Source organism: Cebidichthys violaceus, unplaced genomic scaffold (genome assembly GCF_023349555.1).
Source record: "Cebidichthys violaceus isolate CVI_PGR_0920_01 unplaced genomic scaffold, fCebVio1.0.p SCAF_5, whole genome shotgun sequence".
NCBI lineage: Eukaryota > Metazoa > Chordata > Actinopteri > Perciformes > Stichaeidae > Cebidichthys > Cebidichthys violaceus.
Genome location: NW_027176705.1, coordinates 18593123 through 18617843, shown reverse-complemented (window position 1 = coordinate 18617843; position 24721 = coordinate 18593123). Strand labels below are relative to the sequence as shown.

General features: G+C 40.8%; 1 protein-coding gene across 1 annotated transcript; it reads left to right on the top strand.

Annotated features, from left to right (window-relative positions):
* The first annotated feature begins 3351 nt into the window (after positions 1–3351).
* On the top strand, positions 3352–24711 carry LOC137887742 (mucin-2-like). Its single transcript, XM_068730926.1, is given in 32 exon segments — positions 3352–3418; positions 3591–3647; positions 3788–4049; positions 4433–4547; positions 4998–5088; positions 5173–5279; positions 7979–8207; positions 8994–9119; positions 9247–9364; positions 10291–10429; positions 10970–11051; positions 11054–11079; positions 11606–11675; positions 12458–12595; positions 13297–13461; positions 13545–13639; positions 13761–13887; positions 14830–15100; positions 15357–15409; positions 15743–15846; positions 16415–16566; positions 17135–17273; positions 17999–18109; positions 18487–18663; positions 18791–19030; positions 19123–19279; positions 20219–20347; positions 20607–20757; positions 20875–20918; positions 21011–21238; positions 21336–24668; positions 24704–24711. Coding segments are annotated over 32 exon segments (7305 nt in total). The 5' UTR covers positions 3352–3357.
* The last annotated feature ends 10 nt before the right edge of the window (positions 24712–24721 follow it).

Sequence of the window (24721 nt, the reverse complement as noted above, 5' to 3'; positions counted from 1 at the left end):
TATTGTTGGTTAAAATCTATACTGTTTGTCGTGATCCATAAGTTAGTATCATTGATCACGTTCATCAGTGAAATAACTTGCAAGCTAGTAAACTAAATTCACTCAAATAGTATTTTGCCAATGATAACGTTAGCGAGCAAGACAGCTAAGGTTTGCCAGCTAGCTGTAAATTAGTTTCACCGCATGGATCTGATGTTTGTTGCTTTGTAGCGTTAGCTGATAAAGTATTTTACAATCGGCAAGCTAGTTATTATCATGGAGCCAGTGGTCCAAATAAAATAAAGGAACACTACAGATAATAATGTTGTTCTAAATACGATGAATGATTGTAATAATGCATTTCGCAAACAGCAAGCTAGCGTATTTACCAGCCAGATCAGGCCCAAAAGTTGGGATTGTCCATGTATGTTTCCATATGTTTATTGGATTGAAACCAAAATGGCAGAAAAAGAAAAGCTCTCGTTCCCTGACGTTTGGGTTTGCTACAGTCGCTAACTGAAGGTCCGTCTTCCAAGTGACTGTTCGCTTCTCCTCCCGGAGAAGTAGTCTCTTAATGGTAGTGACATAAAAATACAAGTGTTTTTTCTCGTTTCTGCCTCTTTGGATTTAATTTAATAAACAAACAACCAAAAAGAACACAGAGCCTGGCTGAATAAACTTACATTATCAATTCAGAACACACAGACTGGAGTAAGTTTGCCACCCAGACCACCCTGGACTTCCACATGGACATTGATTTGAATTCCTCCTCCTTTCTGGACTATAACAACACTAACATCAACAGTGTTACCAACCTAAAACGGTTAACAACATTCCAAAATCAGAAGCCGTGGAGATACAGAGAGATGGACCTACTGCTAAAGGCATGCAACACGACTATCAGATCAGTTGAATCTTTGGCCTACAGTTCATCCGGGTCTATTCTGAAGAAAGGCATCAAGAAAGCCAAGCACATCCACAAACATCTTCAACCGGTGACTGGCCCAAACAGCTGTCCCACGTGCTTTTCAACCACCTCCACCGTGCCGGTGCTGAAATACACCACTGTAGCAAGCTTTAATGACTTCACTCCTGTTACACTCACCCCCAACATCATAAAGTGCATCGAGTTGCTGCTCCTGGCTCATCTCAAAACCTGCCTCCAACCCACACTGGACCCCCGCCTACCGCCAGAATAGGTGTACGTAGGACAACATCTCCACAACCTACACTCAGCTCTCACCCACCTGGACGACAACAACTTCTATCTGACAATGCTGTTCATCATCCCCTCTAAACTGATCACTCAACTCTGTGACCTGGGCATCAACACCACTCTGCACTGGATAGTGGGCTTCCTAACCAACAGATCACCAGTCTGTTAGGTTAGACAAACACCTCCTCAACCCAGCACACCTGTGTCCCACGGGGCTGAGTCCTCTTCTATACTCCCGCTTCAACTACAATGACATGCACATACATGGTTCTAATATATTTATCAAGTTCACAGAAGATACAACTCGTGCTGGCCTCATCAACAACAATGATAAGCCAGCATACAGCGCGGAGGTCCAGCACCTGGTAGAGTGTTGTACTGACAACGTTACTCTCAACACCAAGAAGACCAAGGAGCTCATTGTGGACTTCAAGAAGCTTGAATCTGATCTGATCTAATCTAATCTTAGGAGCTAATGTTTTTGTTTTACAGAACCTCTTATGAAACAAAAGGATTCAAAAAGTATGACTGAGCAATGCTGATTCGTGTTGCTATGTAAATGGCAGGGCTACACCCATGCTGCTGCGCAGTGCACAGCAGACCCTCTTCAAGCAGCTTCATAATCTCATTTGGGTGGATGGTAAAACAAGACTAATGGATCTATAATGCATTTAAGTAATCTCTGCTTTCCATTCTTGTTGCGTCACTGTTGAGTCTTTCTATTGTTAAAGATGACTGCTGGTGATAAGAAAACAAAAGATAAAAACTGTTAATCACCCAGTTATCAGAACACACCTTGAATGGTTTTAATCTTTTATTGTTTGAGTCAAAATGTGATAAAGCAAAGCCAATGAAAACACTCAGAGGAGTATTTAATAGAGTCTTTAATTATCTTAAGCCATGTGTTCCGTAATTGGTCATAATGGTGGTCTATTATTCCCACATGTCTAAATCAGATTTTCAGGTTTCCTATTTGGACCTTGAATAATATCAAAGCTGTATCCTTAAGCTCTGTGCCGGTAAAGAAAGAACTTTTAGTTTCCTTCTCACTGGTCATTGCCACAGGTAGAAACATACTGAATACATCTTCTCAAATAAAGGACACATGTTTGGGTTTGAGTTGCAGTTTTAAGCAATGGTTATCCCCAATTCTTAAGGTTCCTCTGAAATCACTGTTGATGTTTTATAAGGGTTAGTTCAAATGACAAAACAGCACTTCCTTCTAGTGGTCTGCCTCAATGCTGTTTTTCTTTAATGGTGTGTAGTTGAGATAAAAAATTAAGGTCGAAGATGGCTGGGTCCGAGCAAGGGCACCGTAAGAAGGGGGGCAGGAAGTGGTAAAGGGGCCACTTCCTACCCCCCTTACTTACGTCGCCCTTTGTGATACAGCATCACAGCTGGTACGGTCTCTATTATTGATTAGTGATTTAGTGAATGGGACTGGTTCAGTTGTCATCATTTGACCTAAGTATAAAACTAGCGATAACAAGCGGCCGTTCATGGGAGCGGATAAAAAAAAATCTGGAATTGTTTTTATTTCAATCACATACATACAGTCACGTACATGAAATTCTGCATTTAACTCATCCTAAGCATCAGAGTCAGTGGGATGCTATGAGACATCCGGGGATCAACTGTCTTGCTAAAACATGCAGTCAGGCATGGAATCGCCAACCTTGTGATTTAAGGATGACCCACTCTAACCCCTGAGCCACAGTCAGCTCTGGTAGTAACTGGTAGTCTTTGTTTAAAGATGGTTTTGAACTTGAATATGGATACAGAAAGTTATTAAACTGTATGATCAAAGAACACATCACGTGGACCAAGTAAAAACACCATGGTAGAATGGTCGTCATTGTGGACATGGATTCCACATCAGTATGGGCCGTGGCCATGCTAGTTTGTTTCCATCACAAATGTGGGGTGGACATCTGTTTGCATGCTCTGTAACCTCGCCCTTCATATATATCAGTTGTTTGAAACGGAGTGAACCAAGGACAATGGAAATAAATGGGACAAGCAAAACTGTCAGTCATGAATCACCATGTCAAGTTATGGACTTGCCACTCCCTCACCTGCCACATTAAGACCTTGCCCCCTGCTATAAAGAGCTCGGCCTCCCTCCCATCTTCCTCAGAGATCCTGTGGAGAAGCAAATGACTATGGCTAAAGAGTGGCTGCTATGGCTGGCCCTGTCTGCTGTTGTAGCTGCTTGGCACAGCGGTACATTTACCACATTCCATTCGGCAGCCTAGCAAATATGACAAATGGAACTATTAACAGTTCAAATGTTTATCCATGTGCTACAGCCTTATTTTCTTTTAATATAGATTAAGATTTGATTATTGATTACTTGACAAATAACTTCACAAATAACTCTTACTTCTTTCAACAGAGGCAAAGTCTGCTGTGAACGTGTTCTCCATGTCCCAGATTCCTGAAAAAATAACAGGTGAGCTTGTTGGTTGTTGATTGTTGGTTAGTAACTGTAAAATGTTTCCTTATGTGGGCAAGATGTGACAATTCATTCATGTAGGTGAAGGCCTGTGTAAAGTACGGCCACTGTTGCGGTGCCATGTCCTGTCTTTGTAGGCGTGAGTCCCATCCACAATGGCCAGGTTTGCAGTACGTGGGGCAACTTCCACTTCAAGACCTTTGATGGAGATGTTTTCCAGTTGCCCTCGACTTGCAACTACGTCCTGGCCTCTTCATGCCGGAGCAGTTACAATGACTTCAACATCCAGATCAGAAGACAGAAGGCTGACGGCCATCACGCCATCAAAAGCATCATTATGAAGCTGGACGGTTCAGTGGTGGAGCTTTCTCAGGGCTCTGTGATCGTTGATGGCAAATCGTAAGTTTACTCTTAAAACCCTGCCCTTTCCACTCTGCCTGAATAATGTGTTGCTTCATGTTAGAAAGCACATACTGTATGTATGGGTCATGTTTATTAATATCTCATAAAAACACCAATTTGAGTTGGTTAATTTGTAATATGTTACCGTACATATCTAATGTTTTATGCTTTGTTTATGACGCTTAAATTAAACCTGAACTTGAGAATCCTTCTTTGCTCTAGCAATAGTCATTAGAACTCCACGGTCAGAACATAAAGACATCAGCCACACAGAAGTTCATCTACTGACACCCTTTGCTTACCTTCCCACATGGGTTGATACCATTGACAATCTACCTTTGACTCTAATGGCCAAAACAATGTGATTTTTCCTTTTGCAGAGCCATCCTACCATTCAGTCAAGGAGGAGTGCTCATCGAGAAAACTCCCACCTACATCAAAATCAAAGCAAAGCTGGGATTAGTTGCTATCTGGAATGAGCATGACTCTTTTCTGGTAGGATTGTGGCTGTGTTATGACCGTTATTGTTTAAAAGTACTGTCAAAGCTTCAAATTAAGATATTACAGAGTAAGGCTGCACATTGAACAAATGACTGTCATGCTTTGTAATCCAACAAGTGGCAAGTGTTACATTAACCTGTTGATTGAAAACACAGTTAATTAAACAGACAAACTTAGAGAATGCTACTAAAGCTACTTTGGGGACGGTTGTGGCTCATTGGGTCGAGAGGACCGTCCGGCAACCGCAAGGTCGCAGGTTCGATTCTCGGCTGCTACGAGTCCTATGCCGAAGTGTCCCAGTGTAGGGCAAGACACTGAACCCCTAACCGCTCCCCGGGCGCTTCTCAAGAGCAGCCCGATGTTTAGGGATGGGTCAAATGCAGAGAACCAATTTTCCCCTTGCAGGATGAATACAGTACAATACGATGCTTTTTGTCCTCACAGGTTGAACTAGACCTGAAGTACAAGAACCAAACATGTGGTCTTTGTGGAGACTTTAACGGAGTTCAGCTCTACAATGAATTCTACAGCCATGGTACACTTTGACCCACTTTAACAAGTCAGTCAGTGTAGACGTGGTCACAAAACTGAGATGCTTTTTTGTACATTATCCAAACAGGTGTGGAATTATCCCCGGTGGATTTTGCTAACTTCTGGAAGATGGATGGTCCAACTGAAATCTGCTCTGACTACAATCTGGAATCAACTCAAAGCTGCAACAACATGGTGAGGCTTCACTCAGTTATAATGGAATGTTCTACACAATACTTTGTCAATATTAAACCATGGCCAGTTCCTGATTTCTTAGAGGTTGGCCCTTATTTTCTGATAACTATATGTCTTGCGGTGTCAGTGCAGACTGAATGCTACTGGTTTCAGCAACTGTGTGCTACCAATGGCTTTTCCTCTGTATTTGGTAGTAAAGTAACAGTAACGAGACTGAGACATATATTTCACACATAATGTTTGTTTTGACAAGCTTACCTTTAGTCTGAATACTGTCATGTGTCCCGTACAGTAAAACCCACTTCTACTATTTGCACAACCAGTGCAAATAGTAGAAGTGGGTTTTGCTGTACGGGACACATAACATCATGCAGAGTCAGAAAGCTTAAAGGGGCCCAGCAACGTTATGTTTACATTCAGTGTTACTCACCAAAACCCATTATATCCTTGAGGTCAAACATATCTCTCACTCCTTATTAAATATTTGCAAAGCTGATTTTAAATCCGGTATTGTTTAAATTCATTTTTAATAGCTTGTAGCTTGGTGCGTTACTGTTGCAAAAAACTGATGAAACAATCAACGAAAAAAAGGTCCATAGCACCCCAAGAGGTCAAAAAGTGGTCATGCAACCGTCCTATAGTTGGACTCAAAGCTCAGCGCACAAAGACAGACAACAACATTTCTAGTGTCAGCAGAAAGGGTAAGTAATCACCAGCCGCCACCTGTATGGGGTCAGATCAGTCTTAATAATTGTAAATGCACACAGAAAGACTCAGAAATGCGCACAGAACAATTCACAAATATATTTGATTTACAAATGCACGCAGAACGATTCACAAATGCATTCCGATGCACACATGAATACATTACAATTTATATAAATGTAAAAAAAAATCACAAATATATTTCTGCATTTGTATGTATTTGTGTGTGGATTTTTCTATTTGTTTGTGGATTTGTATGTATTTGTTTGTGGATCGCTCCACATTTGTTTGTTGGTTTTTTGAGACTCCCCTGATGTGGCTGGATTCACAAATGCGTTTTTTTCAACATGGACCAATCTGTAGCCAATCAGATGTCAGCCTCTTTTCAACCAATCACATGAGCGCAGCTCCCCCCCCCCCACGTCGCTGCCAGCGTTACAGTTGCAAAATTTGCGGAGGCGACTGGTCAGAAGTCAGCAAACAATGGCGTCTGGTAGTGGCGGCGCTCCCTCTTCAAGTTTAAAGTGAAACAAGTTTAAAGTTTCATGGCGTGCATGGTTAATTACATTCGAGTTGTGAATTATTGCTACGTCAAATATGTTGCATCATGGATGTGTTTTGCAGCATTTTAATACAAGCGTTAGCTAACTGCTTTGCAATATAATGCAATATAAGCTAAGTTAGTTAGTCACTATACAATCATTTTTACTGACTTCAAACAACATAGCCTCACTGGTAATTTGCTTGGAAATAGCTTGCTAGTTTAAACATATTAATTAATACATGAATTTAATATCAAACCATAATAAGCAAAAAAGACAACTAGATTGTGTTACTGAGGTCAACGATTGATTGTCTTGAACATCCACCCCGTGAACTAACACTTTGATTCGAACGTTAGCTGATTTTAGCCAGTAGAGATGGCTAAGATCAAGTTATCATTAACCATTAACGTTGGAGTGAATAAATGATTTATTTATTTATCTATCCCCTAGGAATCACTGAGGCGTGACATCCTTCAGTGATTCCTTGAAGGAAATGAATAAAACAGGACAAAAATGGATCAGAAAAATGTGTGTTAGCTGCTCCCAAAATGACAACTTCAAAATCTTTTAAAAGGCTAATTTATTCACTCCAACGTTAATGATAACTTGATCTTAGCCATGTCTACTGGCTAAAATCAGCTAATCAAAGGGTTAGTTCACGGGGTGGACGTTCAAGACGATCAACCGTTGAACTCAATCTAGTTGTCTTTTTTACTTATTATGGTTTGATATTAAATTCATGTATTAATTAATATGTTTAAACTAGCAAGCTATTTCCAAGGGGATTACCAGTGAGGCTATGTTGTTTGAAGTCAGTAAAAATGATTGTATAGTGACTAACTAACTTAGCTTATATTGCATTATATTGCAGAGCAGTTAGCTAACGCTCTGCGCTCATGTGATTGGTTGAAAATGAGGCTGACATCTGATTGGCTACAGATTGGTCCATGTTGAAAAAAACGCATTTGTGAATCCAGCCACATCAGGGGAGTCTCAAAAAACCAACAAACAAATGTGGAGCGATCCACAAACAAATACATACAAATCCACAAACAAATAGAAAAATCCACACACAAATACATACAAATGCAGAAATATATTTGTGATTTTTTTACATTTATATAAATCGTAATTTATTCATGTGTGCATTGGAATGTATTTGTGAATCGTTCTGTGTGCATTTGTAAATCGAATATATTTGTGAATTGTTCTGTGTGCATTTGTGAGTCTTTCTGTGTGCATTTGCAATTATTGAGACTGATCTGACCCCATACACCTGGTCATACATTCATTTTCAGTAATTCCACGAGTTGACATTGATAATATGTGTGGCCTTTGTAACAATTTTGACAGAATTGATGCAGATATGTTTCAGATTCTTGCCTTCCTAATAATACGCTCTCTTCATGTCTTTGCCTTTGGCTCCATTCCTGTCTGTCTGTCCGGTAGAAACCTCTGTGTGAGCAGATCCTCACAGGGCCGGCCTTCAACAGCTGTCACAGTCTGCTGGACGTTGCCTCCTTCACTTCTGCCTGTGTTTCGGACCTCTGCCACTGCGGCAATGGCATAGATGGACGCGCAGACCCCGACTGCCTGTGCAACACTGTGTCCGAGTTCTCCAGACAGTGTAGCCATGCTGGTGGAAAACCTCTCAACTGGAGAACCAAGGAGCTCTGCTGTAAGTAGACTCATTGGACACTAAATATTGAATATCTCATTGGTAGGAGGGCTTGTCTGCCCTGTCTGGGCTTTTGTCCAAAATTTCTTAGGCGTCTGTGTTCATTGACTTAAAACACGCAAAGGCCAAAAATCACACTAGGATTAGAGAAATCCAAGAAAAGGCCAAATTAGAAAGAAAAAACCTCTGAAAAGTTCACTCTGACATCATTTCCCGTCAATGCTGAAGTTTGTATAGTAAGCATATCAAGAATGTTGGTCAGTATTTAGAGGAGACAGTCAGAATGTTGCACTCTTGGTTTGGATATTATATTTGGATACAGTCACGTTTTTAAACAAGCAGATACAAAATACAAGATGTTGCAGCAGTTTTCTTTTATAAGGAAAATCAGGAGTTTATGGGTTATATCACTCAGTAGAGTTGATGAAAGAGATCATGAACCTTGACGTCGAGCTGTGATTAAACTGCTGATGAGACTTCAGGCCCTTCCACACCAGCACCAAGGTTTCTCCAAACAAGAACAAGCAAGACCAGGGCTACACCAACAATGACGAAAACGATCTCCTAACTTGCTAAATTAGGATCAAACTAATGGGTGTGTTAGTTGTAGAGACTATCTATTGAATGTTCCAGTCCTTCTCAAAGCTTAGCTTAGAGAGCGTGGACAGGCCATTGAAGGGCTGGAACCAGGCTACAATAGTGAAGTCTGTGTGATTATATGCTCAGAATGAGAGTCAGAGAGGTTACGTAAGTCAAGTGGGAAAAAAACATCTGATGTATTCACAGGGAAGTCATGTCCCAACAAAATGGAGTACAAGGAGTGTGGGAGTCCCTGTGCTGATACCTGCTCCAACCCAGAGGCCAGCCACACCTGTGACAACCACTGTATCGATGGATGCTTCTGCCCCGCAGGTACAGCAGAGTGACACACACACACACACACCCGCACACACACACACACACACACACACACACACACACACACACACACACACACAAAGACTGTGTTACAGTACAGTGATTCTTTGATTACTTTCAGGCATGGTTCTGGATGATGTAAATGGAAAGGGTTGTGTCCCAATGAACGAGTGCTCCTGCAACTACAACAGCAAGATCTATGGACCTGGGGAGTCCTACTCCAGTAACTGCAAAACATGGTAAGATACAGAGTGTGTCAGTATGTCTGCATGTTAAAGGAACATTACAATTGTGTTAGTTTTCCAGAAAAATCCCATTCAGTATGTTTTATTTAACTTGAGGATAAGTCCCAAGATGCACCATCTTGTTTTCAGATATTTCAACAGAAATAAATACATTAGATAATAGTAAACAACACAAAACAATCAACAGAGTAACACCAACAAGAACACACGCATATGGGTTTTCCCATAATCCCTGAAACAGATTTTCTGACATATGTTGCATATAACAAGAGATAAATGAACAATTAACACATGATTTAATTTGGGAAAATGTATTATTGATCTAATTTTAGTGAGTATATGATGATCTAAACCCACTAAAAACGGTTTTAGGTATACAGGATGTATTTTGACAAATCTACAGATATTACTGAAAACTGCATTCAAATGATTTGACGTATTTTGATATGATATAACTAGTAAAGGTGAAAGTAAAACAATGATTTGATTAAGATTTACTTTATTTTTAATAAAATCAATGATGCCTAAAATAAAATGCAGAATGAATCCAAAATCCCAAATATTTAAAAGAAACCCCATGAGTAACAAGAATAGCTAACATATTGATAATTGAGATTATATCTAGTACCAAACAACATGTTTAATATGAGATTTTTATTGGAAAAACCTTTTTATACAAAAAAAATGCCTGATTGCACAGTGCTTTGAATTTGAGGTATACCGTAATCACATTTGTATACAACAGTGTCATCTGCATATAAATGAACAAAACAATTAGACCAAAAATTGAATCAATGAAAAAAAAAAAAATTTTAGTGGTTTAATAAATAAACTGCTGTGATATCAATGTGCTCCCACAATATCGTCCGCCTAGTTTGTTATGGACTTTTCAATTAAGTTGAACTCATGTGTGCTGACAGTGTGTGTGAGAGTGGACAGTGGAAGTGTACGGAGGACAACTGTCCAGGAATGTGCTCAGTGGAGGGCGGGGCTCACATCAACACCTTCGATGGAAAAGCCTACACCTTCCATGGGGACTGCTCCTACGTCCTGGCTAAGGTAGATCACATCATCATCAGTGCTGTAATACCACACACACACACACACACACACACACACACACACACACACACACACACACACACACACACACACACATGGCACAACACTGCGTCACAAGCCTAGACAAGACCTCAACCTCAAACCAGTTAAAGCTATTAATAATACAAGGTTGTGATTTATCATCCCATATATTTAATCAGTTCATTTAGATATTAAAAAGGGGGAAATGTAAAGTAACCAAAGTGTTCACCATACCTACAGTACGAACAAGGTTTGGAAACTGATTTACAGGTCTAACATTAATGTGTGCAACAAAATCAACTAAATATACGTTATTATACAAAATAGTGTGTGTTGAAAAGCCACACAGTTTATATGAAGTGTATTTAACAGTCCTACACAACAAACAAGCAAAAAACCAAAACAGGACTGATACATGCACTGTTACTCCTTCTATTCTGTACCTATAAGCTGCTAACTGCAGGCATGTTGTTTCAGTTTGGCAGCCGTTGGATAGTTTTGTGTTTGTATGTTTAGGACTGCAGTGGAAACCAGTTTGTGGTTCAGGGACAACTGGTGCAGTGTGGGCTGACTGAGAGTGAAACCTGCCTCAAGTCTGTACCTTGGGTCTGTCTGGAGGGGCTCATGTGAGTATGATACACACACACACACACAGACAAGTGTGTTAATATGTTTCATGATCCAGAATAACAATATTACAAATTACAATATTGCCGTGTTTTACAAAAAAGTTTTTTTTTGTTCTCCAAAGCTAGTCAGCATTATTTGTATTACATTAGGAAGGAAATGAGCAAAACATAACCATAATAGTTTTTTTCATATCTTCATCTGTCATCTTCATACAATAAAGTTGTATATTATTGAATAATGTTTTTCTTACATTTCAGTACGCAGTTAAAATAATCTTGTAAACTTGGAACTAGATTGAGTCTATTATAGTGATTATAATTCCTACTTTTATGTTTTAATCAAATGTATAATATGACAAAAAAATAATCAAATGTGGAAAAGATACTATGAAGGATTATATACAAAATACTTTCAATGTAACTGTTTTAGAGTGAGAGAGCTGCCTGCAGGGTTCTTAGCTCATTGAACACACCCAGACTGTACAGATTTGAACACTAACATCTGGTCTCCTGTCATATGAAGGTGATCACCATCCAGCCCAATGGCAAGGTTTTCGTGAACGGCATCTACGCTCAGTTACCTTTCTCTGCTGGTGAGAGACACTCCATTGTACAATCTTTACCTCTGTCTGTCTTTTCTCTCTGTCTGACGTGTAGAAACATACAGTTAGCCCACATGATATACAGTATAGAGTATATGTTTCAGTTGAGCTGAATAACTGAGGGGTAGATACACACTTCATTTCGGTTCCTGTCAGGCTTTCTCAGGTCCTAAACAGTTCACTGTAAGGCCCAAACTATGGTATCTGATTCCTTACATGTTTATATAATACAGAACTTAAGCTGGTTTCTATATTCCATAGTTGTTTTCATTCAGTGAAGTGAAACACTATACAATTGTGGTTGGAGTCGCTGTCCTTGCCTTGTTATAGAAAATCCTGTTGGCTTGTCAGAAACTAATGAGGACCAATGTCCTGGTTGCTGCACTAGCAACACCCACTGGAGCGAGTGTGTTAGTGCCAGAGTGTGTCTTATGTGATGGATGTCATCGCTGGCTGATGAAAAGGAGTGGCTGGCGCCATCTTGTGTCCATGTGAGGTCGTTCTCTCACCGTCACATCTCAGGAGCATGCCCAATTCAAAAAAAAAAAAAAAAAATCATGTTATTCCTATGGTCTAAGAAAGTCCAAATATATATGAGTAAATATGAACCACTCTCTCCCAATTCCCAAAACTAGAATGCTAAAACTCAAATGTGTGATGTCATCAAGTATAAGCTGTTTTTCTGACTAGCCAGACAAACAGTAGTTCACTCTGTCACCACTCTTTTAACAAACGCCCATTCCCCCCCCCCCCCCCCCCCCCCCCCCCCCCAGCTGGAATCTCCGCCTTCAAAGCGTCCTCCTTCTACCTGCTGGTGCAGACGGCTGTTGGTGTTCTGTTGGAGGTGCAGCTCAAGCCAGTCATGCAGCTCCACGTCTCAGTGACCAGTGACTACCAAGCCCAGACCTGTGGTATGTGGACTAAAATGACCTGTGTGTGCTCTCAGACTGGAAGCACCCCTCAGAACTCAAATAGGGACGGTGTTATTGATCCCTTGGTTATTATAAACATACTCAGAAATATTCGTAATGCTTTTTAACAACAATCTTAACACATCCTAAAGCATTCTTTCATGAGTAATATGTTAAAGTATCTTAATACTTCAGTATTGCCTGTCACTCACTGACTTTAGCATCATAGTTTATCATAATTTCCATAGCTGTAATGCATCACAATCACTGTTATAAAGCATTATATTGTTATTATAAGTTACACTAAGTAATCATTGTTTGCTTTAAGAAAAAAAAGAAACTATTTTTACTGTTATGATGTTCTTTCATAGATTACTGAAAGCCAACAATACGTTATAAAGACATTATAATGCATTATGCAGTTTTTAGTTTTATAGTTTGGAAATATTTCATTGATGGACCTCATGATTTGATTAAATGAATAAAAGAATGTAATTTTTGTGAAAGCTGCAAAACCCAGGTGGTTACAATTTAGACAATATAGTTGCTATAGTGGCACAATGTGGATCACTTCACGAATAGATAGACAGTGAGATGCTGTAAAAATGATTCCTCTGTTCTGTGAAAGAGCGCCCTCACAATCCATCCAATGTGCCGCTTACAGTACATATTGTCATTACTGTGATGGCGTCTGCCTGCAGGTCTTTGTGGGAACTTCAACAGTAACCAAGCCGATGACTTCCTTAAGCTCAGTGGAGTTCCAGATGCCACAGCAACCGGTTTTGTCAACAGCTGGAAGACACATGCTGGTTGCCCCGATGTTAAGAGCAACTTTGAGAACCCCTGCAGTCTTAGTCTGGAGAATGGTAAGTCGGACTCATTTCGATTCTCTGTTATCACTGCGGCTTCTTCCGAATGACTGATGTTGGCCTTTGTTTGTCAATGACAGAGAAATACGCTCAGCACTGGTGCTCCATGCTGAGCGACCCTGAAGGAGTGTTTGCCTCCTGCCACTCAGAGATCATCCCTGACTCGTACAAAGAGGTAAGGCTCACAGCTACAGCTTAACATATGTCTGTGGACCAGTGTCCCGACCTTGAGGCATGACCTTGCACTGCTTTGCTTTTTTTTAAACAATTTTGTTTTTTATTTTGTCTTATCACAGAACTGCTTGTATGACAGCTGTAACTGTGAGAACAGCGAGGACTGCATGTGTGCTGCGGTCTCCTCCTATGTCCACGCCTGTGCAGCAGCAGGAATCCAGATTAGCGGCTGGAGGAAGACCATCTGTGGTGAGTGGAGAGTAATTGTGAAACAGAAGAATCAAACCCAACCTTTAGGATTCAAATCTGAGACCGCATGGAAAGCAGTCAGAATACAAAGTGGTCTGACTGCTTTCATTATTGATACTTCTGTCTGATACAAATGGGACGTAACAAGGCCTTGTTTGGGATGGTCACGTGACCTTTGACGTGGTGAAGCCAGTCATGGAAAAGAACCCTTATGCTTTGAAAGGTCGATACTGTGTTGAGTGGTCTTCTTCGAACATAACATCCCATTTGAGTGTTCTGACATACAAGCTCACTATTCTATACACACTCTACCAAAGGATCACACTAGAGGATTAACTTAACTACAAGTTATGTATAATTACTTAATTATTTGGTGCTCTTAATTCTCAAACAAATTTGAATTGATTTGAAATATTACACACCAAGTGACCTTTGGGCTTTTGTATTTTGAATACCAATCAATTTCATGACTTTTTAGCAATGGGATATGGAAATAGGTGTAGCTTGTACTAGAGGATGCAGCTCAATGTACTTGATACATGGATATAAATATATGAGCGTGCCATTTACAGTTCTCCAGGTATGTCGTTCAATTTTACATTTGCACCATTTGAATTGGATGATATTTAGTAAACGCCCCTGAATGCAGGACCAGTCATCAAACATTTGAAACCGTTTCACAGAAAAGAAAAGATTGTGAATTTAATATGTAAAAAAATGTAAAGAAAATACATAAAACAATATGTAAAAATACTCTGATACTGATTTTTTTTTATATGTATTTGGCAACAAGAGATGAATGAACAAATTACACAACAACACAGGATTAAACTCGGGAAATGTATTTTTCATTCGCTGGGTCTTTATATGCCTTCATGTGTTATGGTTGCAGCGGTCACAGTCTCACAGTTGTTCACTGATTCTGTGGTCTGACCTCCTCAGGGAAATACGCCGGCTCCTGCCGCAGCAGCATGGTCTACTCCTACAACATCACGTCCAGCAGCCACACCTGCCGCTGCATCAGCAGCACAGACCTCAGCAGCACAGACCTCAGCTGCCACTTCTCCTTCCCGCCCATCGATGGCTGTGTCTGTGCAGAGGGAACCTTTCTGGATGACACCGGGAAGTGTGTCCCGTCTCAGGAATGTCCCTGTTACGACCAAGGCTCCGTGGTGCCTGCCGGACAGGTCGTCAACAAGGACGGGGTCATGTGGTATGTACATGATATATTGCACAAGTTATTGCAGTGATGTGTATGGAATTCTGTAGGTTCAAATGAGTGTACTTTACACCTTTTATCTGATTCTAACAGCCAAAGTTTTGTTTACAGTTGGATTAGGGAGCTTAGCAGAACAAGTCAATATTTGTTCTTTAAATTATTTGTGATATACAAAAAAAATGACAAATGTTTAAACAGAAGGTTGTATATGTATGTATATTAATGTGTTTTTTTTATATTTCTCCACTAGCACCTGTAAGGAGGGAAAACTGGGCTGCATTGGGGAGTTTATTACACAATCATGTAAGTTACATTATAGCTGATAAGTAGCGAGTGCTACATTACTTCCTATTACACATAGTTAACTTATTGTTTTCTGTATTTTTATTGTTAATATTTTTAGTTTTCAACTGGAGTTTGGTTAGGCTTAGGCAACAAAACTACTTGGCTAGGTTTAGGAAAAAATAAGGCTACATATACACATTCAGGATCTAATGTGTGCAGCTGCTGTTTTTAATTAAGGTATAAAATGCATTATCTTAGATGTTATTAAATCAGGAGTGGTTAATGCCGATGTTAAGTTATTGACTGCGATTCATTTTAGGAATAAATCATTTCCAATATGTTTTTTCTCAGTGGCCTGTGCTCCTCCCATGGTGTTCTTCAACTGCTCTGCGAACGGTCCGGCTGCTAAAGGAACGGAGTGTGAGAAGAGCTGCAACACATTAGACATGGCCTGTGTGAGTCTGCAAATACAGATTAATAGTTTATATCTAGATGACATATTTCTCCGGGGTACAGTCAAATATTTGCTCTGCTGGTGCATGGATGAAACATTTGGTGGTGGACCACTGGCATAAGGCAGTTACGACGGGCTCCAGTGCGTGTTAGTAATCACACACTCCATTGTATCGTCTCGTCACATGATGGAATAAAGACAACATACATACATATTACCCAGAAATCCTGATCGCATACCTTTATATGAGAAAATACCAAAGAAAATAAGAAGCTATTCCTTCAACTGAATAGTTTCTAATAGTTTTTTTTAAATGTATGGTTTATGTAGAATACGCATATAATATTGTTAGAGATTGCTACCGACTATTTCAAAAAAAGAAAACAGATGGGTCACCTTTTTGAGGAGATATATTGTAAATGGCACCACTTTCAAATTAATGTACGTTTTTTGTTGAACATAGTTGTCTATTTCTGAATCACTTGTAAGGGCCTGTTCCCTTCATGCCATAAGCCCCATGGTCTGTATTTCGCCCATACAGTGGATTGTAAATTTGATCTATTCTTCAGGTGACTACAGCGTGCATATCCGGCTGTATGTGTCCATCTGGGATGGTGTCTGATGATAAAGGAGGCTGCATCAAGCCAGAGGCTTGTCCCTGTCTTCACAACGGTGTCTCTTACCAGCCTGGACAAACCACCAAGGTGGACTGCAACACCTGGTAGGTGAATCACAAGCAGAGCGAAATGCTGTTAAGCTAGAAATATGCAGCAGCTACATCATTACTTTGGTTGCACCTCCGTCTGTGGCTGAACAAATTCAAGGATTCAAGGATTCAAGGATCATTTATTGTCATTATGCAACACAGGGATGCATGACAAAATGCAGTTGTAGCCCATTTGTATCACATGACAGGAGTCCTGCTCTCTGTCCTGTGGTTTGCCCATCAAGCGCTGCTTGAACCTAGGTGGAGCCAGGTCTCTGTAAAGATGTGAGCTCAATAGTCACCGACCTCCCGTTGCTGGGTTCTCCTGAGGTCTTCTTTCATCCATCTTATTTCCTGCGAACGAACATCAGACAGCCAGCAGTAGCCTGGGTAGTTTAGAAGTCTCAGGTCCTAGCTGGGTTAGCTTTGCTTCCATCTCGGCTCTCCTCACTCTCCTCCCTGCGGCAGTTTGGTGGTGTTTGGTCCAGCAGGTCTGGCTAGGTGGTTGGCCGTGGGTGGTGATCGTCCAAAGGCATGTCTTTTATTATAAGCCTGATGCAATCTAATGTGTATCTGTTTACAGCACTTGTAAAGACTTGAAGTGGCAGTGCACCACCAACCAGTGTGATGGAACCTGCTCGGTCTATGGTGCTGGACACTACATGACTTTTGATCAGAAGCGCTTCACCTTTGATGGCAATTGCGAATACATTCTCACTCAGGTATGAACACACAAACGTTGTTGAACAGAGTCCTCTGTGAGAAACTTTCTCCATCTTTTTCTTCGCATGCATAGTCCTGCTCGATGCTGGTATGCAGTAGTTATTTGGCTTGTAACAGAGTCATGAAATATGAAGTGAATCATGTACTACATTAGAATTCAATTATATATGGTGACCTCCATGGTTCAGGACAAGAGCGTAGCTTTCAGTCAAACATTGGGTTAAGGGGGGTGAGACCAGGACCAGGACATTTTGAACACTGCATTTCCTGCATTCTGGTAACTTTTCGGCACCAATTTATGGTTGAAAAGTATTTATATGTGTGAAGGCAAACACAAAATTCAGACACCAGGCGACAATTTCAAATATAAAAATAGAATTTAATGCATTCTGTATCTCTTTTAAATATTTATTCTCCTGCAAATCAACTTTTCTTAGAAGGTATCTCTGCTGAGTCTACACACATGTAGGCATGATTTACTCTTTCCTCCTCTTTTCTAAATTTTCTTTTTGGGGAAACTAACTTCTTTAGAGTATTTTGAGTCCAGCCTTGCTTCAGTAACTGCATCTTTCAGGATGGCTACATTCCATATCTCTGACCTATAAGAAAGATGAGAACCAATGGGTCAGTAGTCAAGCAGAGCCACTAATATTGATGATTTGTATGTGAATGTGTGTGTGTGTGTGTGTGTGTGTGTGTGTGTGTGTGTGTGTGTGTTCCTCAGGACTACTGTGGCAGTGCTCAGAGTAATGGAACCTTCAGAGTGCTCACTGAGAATGTTCCGTGTGGAACAACAGGAACCACCTGCTCCAAGAACATCAAGATTTCCCTTGGGGTAAACAGTCAACATAAAACTTTTCAAAAGAACAATTGCAATGTCATGACTCAAAATAAACTGCTGACACAAAGCTGAAATCCAAGATGAATTCACGTGGGTAAACTGATTTGACGTGTCTAGTGTTGAGTGAAAGAGTAACCGGACTTGCTTTGTTGAAGACGCTTTGGCTTCTTCATCTTGGTGCTTTCACACAAAAATGTGGATATGCAGACTCAAACTACTTGATTTGTGAGGTGCATTGTGTTCATGGAATACAACAGAAAAAGAGGAGCTTCTCATAGCTGCATATAATGTGGACACTGGCTCCAGTGACATTCGCTGAGATGTTGAGATTTGAAATTTGCAGTATACTGTCAATTTCTGTCCTTTTTTAGAGTGCAGAACTGATTCTAACAGAGGGAAGCTACCAGCTGCTTTCTAGTGGAAATGAAACAGTTCCATTCCAGTACAGCACTATGGGCATTTACCTGGTAATTGAAGCCAACAATGGACTCATTTTCATGTGGGACAGGAAAACCACCTTGTTCATCAAGCTCAGCCCAAAATATAAGGTAACCCTGCAATATGTCAAGGAAGTTTGGGGTTTTAATGTGACTACAATTGATTTGTTCAGACAGCAAAAGGCAAGCTTTGATATTTAAATTGACCAACATGACATAAGGAGCTCTACTTTTTCAGGGTCGTGTATGTGGACTGTGTGGCAACTATGACGGCAATGCAAATAATGACTTCACCACAAGAAGCCATAATGTGGTTGTCAACCCACTGGTGTTCGGGAACAGCTGGAAGGATTTGCCAAGCTGCCCCGACGCTCAGAGCATCACCAGCCCCTGTATAGCCAACCCATACAGACAGGCCTGGGCCCAGAAACAGTGCAGCGTTATACAGAGTGACGTCTTCTCTGCCTGCCACTCCATTGTAGGTTGTTATTGTATCTCAGTGATTTGAGATAAATGTAGTGGAGTAACCCTGTTTAACTCATTAGTGTATCATCATACTCTTCCCTCTAGGTGGATCCTGCTCCATTTTTTGATGCATGTGTCTTTGACTCATGTGCTTGTGACACGGGTGGAGACTGTGAGTGTTTCTGCACTGCTGTGGCTTCTTATGCTGAATCCTGTAATCAAGCTGGCATCTGTATACCATGGAGAACCCCAAAGATCTGTCGTGAGTAACCAAGATGAAACATTTCATTTTTAAAAGCGACAATAAGCATGCAGTTCATACAGTACATCTGAGCTCAACTTATTTTTAAGACTAAGGGAGAAAAAAAGTCTATTAAATCTGTTATAACTTGTATCAATAACGTATCAATTACAACCATTTGTTATCAGTGATAACTATTTTTCTTCCCCTCAGCCTTTTAAAGTTTAAATCTTAAATGCACTTTATCCATTTTGAGATCTGGGTCCTCAACTTCTGAGAAGTGCAATTAAGAACCAATTTAGGAGTGAAAGAGGTTATTTTCTAAAACTGAGAAATACAACACATTTATCATTCGATTTAGTCCTATTTGCAAGGAGGTGTCAGACTTTCATTTAGAGATCACAGTTCTCAAGTTTGTATTTTGCATAAGATTCTACCACAAAGAATGACTTCACAGGATCAGTAATGTCATGAGGGATTTGCTGGAATCTTATAATTTCCGCAGTGAAATGCTACATACTACTACTACTACATATATCACTAAGAAGATTATATGAAATACATTGAAAGCCTTAGTGATTTCATCTTAGAAAATTATTTGGTTGAATTCCACAAGTGAAAATGTGTCGGCTGTGGCCCAACAAGCACCGCGCCAGTGCAATAATAGCCAGCAGCTGACCCCCTCTTGTACCAAAATGGCCACCTAGCCGCATCAATGGCAGTGACAGGTTGTGGGGAACATGTGTCTCAGTCCAGCTGAGCAACAGAAACACAACGGCCCAACTGCTTTCCTCTAAAGAGCTGTGTGCACAATCACTAGACATCATGAAGTTCATCCACACTTTACAGTATGAAGCTAAATATAAGGCTATGTACCACCACAGGCCTATAATCATCAGTATGCTCTCTGAATAGTCCAGTCTGGAATGTACCTACACTGAGTGGTATTATCTTTTCCAGCTCTTTTCTGTGATTACTACAATCCCCCTGGTGAATGTGAATGGCACTACAAGCCATGCGGATCTCCTTGTATGAAAACCTGCAGGAACCCCTCAGGCAGCTGCTCTACACAGATACCTCCACTAGAAGGTATGCAATGATGAGGTTTTTATAACTTGACCTGTTCTCCAATCAAAATAAATTCATGTTTAAACATATACATTGGCTATATTTTTTGAAGTTATGTTTAAGGAGTTGCTTAATAATATCACTTATTCAACCACAATGTCAGGTGAACACACAAAAAACACATTCAAACAGTGGTAACCATGGCTTGGCAATAATAATGACAAGTATTGAGGAACCGATTTCTTGCAATGAGTGAACAATTGTTTGGTTTTTCAATTAGGTTGCTATCCAACATGTCCTCCTGCACAACCATACTTTGATGAGGATACAATGACATGTGTTTTGAGAGAACAATGCGGCTGCTACGATGACGAGAGGAGACACTATAATGATGGTGACAAAGTGCCAACAACTGAAAACTGTCGTACATGGTAGGTATTGAATATATCACATGTCCCAAACAAGGTTATCTAACTTTGTGACAGGTGAAATAAAATGGAAACAATTCACAACTGACAAATATATTTAATGTTTTTTTTTTCTTGAAGTACATGCAGTTCAATTACCATCCAATGCCATTACGATGCCCAAGGTATGAAAAGACTGGGAGAGATTGTGGGTTGTAAAAATATTAACTTTTGTTAATGGCTAATTATGTTAACAATACATCTCCTCTATTTACAGCCTGCACTTGCACATATCGTGGAAACAAGTATCCCCCCGGTAAAACCATCTATAACACAACAGATGGACATGGTAACTGCATCACAGCAGTGTGTGGGAAGAATGGTACCATGGATAAGAGATCATATCCATGCCCAGTAACCACACCGACAACACAGATGCCCATTTCAACCACTACTGCAGCCAACCAGTCTCCAACCACCTTTGTTTTTACATCAACCTCACCAGGTAGTGCAAAGTATTCATTTTGGAAACTAAAGACATATTTAGCTGTATACTGTAAGCTTTACAACATAACCAACACTTATATTATGTGTGTCCACAGAGCTACCCACAGTTACATTCCCATGTAATCCTTGTGAATGGTCACCATGGTATGATACTAGCTTCCCTACACTGGGAACTCCAGGAGGAGACAGTGAAACTTACGAAAAGATAAGAGAGGCAGGGCACAAGATATGTGCTAAGCCAAGCCAAATCCAATGCAGAGCTGAGAAATTCCCAAATGTCACCATCGACAATTTGGCACAAGTGGTGCAATGTAATCTGACTAAGGGGCTGACATGCAGAAATGAAGACCAATCAGGACCACTGGCCTTGTGCTTTAACTACCAAGTCAGAGTTCTGTGTTGTGACTATAGTGCATGCCCAACAAAGCCTATACCTTCTACAACACCTCCAATCTCAACTCCAAAACCGCCAGTTACAACACCTTGTCAGGAAACATTATGCACCTGGTCACAATGGATAGATTCAGACTACCCTGAATATGGTTTTGGAGGTGGGGACAATGAGACCATCAAACACGCCATCCAGAAAGGATTTAAAATCTGTGACAATCCATTGGCAGTGGAATGTCGGGCTAAACATTTTCCCCTCATTCCATTAAACAAATTGCCACAAACGGTTACATGTAATAACCAAGGACTTGTGTGTAAGAACAATTTACAGATGCCTCCAATATGTTATGATTATGAAATTAAGGTAAAGTGTTGCAAGACAATAAAGTGCAGCACAACACCAAAGCCTACAATTACTTCCACAACCATACCAACTACAACACCTTCAACTACACCAACCACCACAACTGAAACAACAACGACAACACCTTCAACGACGCCAACCACCACAACTCCTACCACAACTGAAACAACTACAACACCTTCAACTACGCCAACCACCACAACTCCTACCACAACTGAAACAACACCAACCACCACAACTCCGACCACAACTGAAACAACTACAACACCTTCAACTACGCTGACCACCAAAACTTCTACCACAACTGAAACAACAACTACAACACCTTCAACTACACCAATCACCACAACTCCTACCACAACTGAAACAACAACGACAACACCTTCAACTACGCCAACCACCACAACTCCTACCACAACTGAAACAACTACAACACCTTCAACTACGCCAACCACCACAACTCCTACCACAACTGAAACAACACCAACCACCACAACTCCTACCACAACTGAAACAACTACAACACCTTCAACTACGCCAACCACCACAACTCCTACCACAACTGAAACAACACCAACCACCACAACTCCTACCACAACTGAAACAACTACAACACCTTCAACTACGCCAACCACCACAACTGAAACAACAACTACAAGTCAGCCACCTACATCTACACCTTGCCCTGTGGGATACAATATGACATGTGCTTGGTCAGAATGGATTGATCTTGGCAAGCCCACACAAGGCCCTGATGGTGGGTATAATGAATCCATCCAGGAGATAGTGTCTGCTGCTCATAATGTATGTTCAGATCCCGAAGAAGTCCAGTGTAGAGCTGCTCCTTATCCAGACCTGTCCCTTTCAATGGTGGGTCAAACTGTGACTTGCAATAAAGATGTTGGTGTCATATGCATCAACAAACAACAAGGACTTCAGCAATTGTGTTTTGATTATGAAATTCAATTTAAGTGCTGTGGGTGTGGAATTTCATCAACTCCTTCCACAACAGTTCCAACTACAACACCTTCAACTACGCTTACCACTAAAACTTCTACCACAACTGAAACAACTACAACACCTTCAACTACACCAACCACCACAACTCCTACCACAACTGAAACAACGACAACACCTTCAACGACGCCAACCACCACAACTCCTACCACAACTGAAACAACTACAACACCTTCAACTACGCCAACCACCACAACTCCTACCACAACTGAAACAACATCAACCACCACAACTCCTACCACAACTGAAACAACTACAACACCTTCAACTACGCCAACCACCACAACTCCTACCACAACTGAAACAACACCAACCACCACAACTCCTACCACAACTGAAACAACTACAACACCTTCAACTACGCCAACCACCACAACTGAAACAACAACTACAAGTCAGCCACCTACATCTACACCTTGCCCTGTGGGATACAATATGACATGTGCTTGGTCAGAATGGATTGATCTTGGCAAGCCCACACAAGGCCCTGATGGTGGGTATGATGAATCCATCCAGGAGATAGTGTCTGCTGCTCATAATGTATGCTCAGATCCCGAAGAAGTCCAGTGTAGAGCTGCTCCTTATCCAGACCTGTCCCTTTCAATGGTGGGTCAAATTGTGACTTGCAATAAAGATGTTGGTGTCATATGCATCAACAAACAACAAGGACTTCAGCAATTGTGTTTTGATTATGAAATTCAATTTAAGTGCTGTGGGTGTGGAATTTCATCAACTCCTTCCACAACAGTTCCAACTACAACACCTTCAACTACGCTTACCACTAAAACTTCTACCACAACTGAAACAACTACAACACCTTCAACTACACCAACCACCACAACTCCTACCACAACTGAAACAACTACAACACCTTCAACTACGCCAACCACCACAACTCCTACCACAACTGAAACAACTACAACACCTTCAACTACGCCAACCACCACAACTCCTACCACAACTGAAACAACTACAACACCTTCAACTACGCCAACCACCACAACTGAAACAACAACTACAAGTCAGCCACCTACATCTACACCTTGCCCTGTGGGATACAATATGACATGTGCTTGGTCAGAATGGATTGATCTTGGCAAGCCCACACAAGGCCCTGATGGTGGGTATGATGAATCCATCCAGGAGATAGTGTCTGCTGCTCATAATGTATGCTCAGATCCCGAAGAAGTCCAGTGTAGAGCTGCTCGTTATCCAGACCTGTCCATTTCAATGGTGGGTCAAACTGTGACTTGCAATAAAGATGTTGGTGTCATATGCATCAACAAACAACAAGGATTTCAGCAATTGTGTTTTGATTATGAAATTCAATTTAAGTGCTGTGGGTGTGGAATTTCATCAACTCCTTTCACAACAGTTCCAACTACAACACCTTCAACTACGCTTACCACTAAAACTTCTACCACAACTGAAACAACTACAACACCTTCAACTACACCAACCACCACAACTCCTACCACAACTGAAACAACGACAACACCTTCAACTACGCCAACCACCACAACTCCTACTACAACTGAAACAACTACAACACCTTCAACTACGCCAACCACCACAACTCCTACCACAACTGAAACAACTACAACACCTTCAACTACGCCAACCACCACAACTCCTACCACAACTGAAACAACTACAACACCTTCAACTACGCCAACCACCACAACTCCTACCACAACTGAAACAACACCA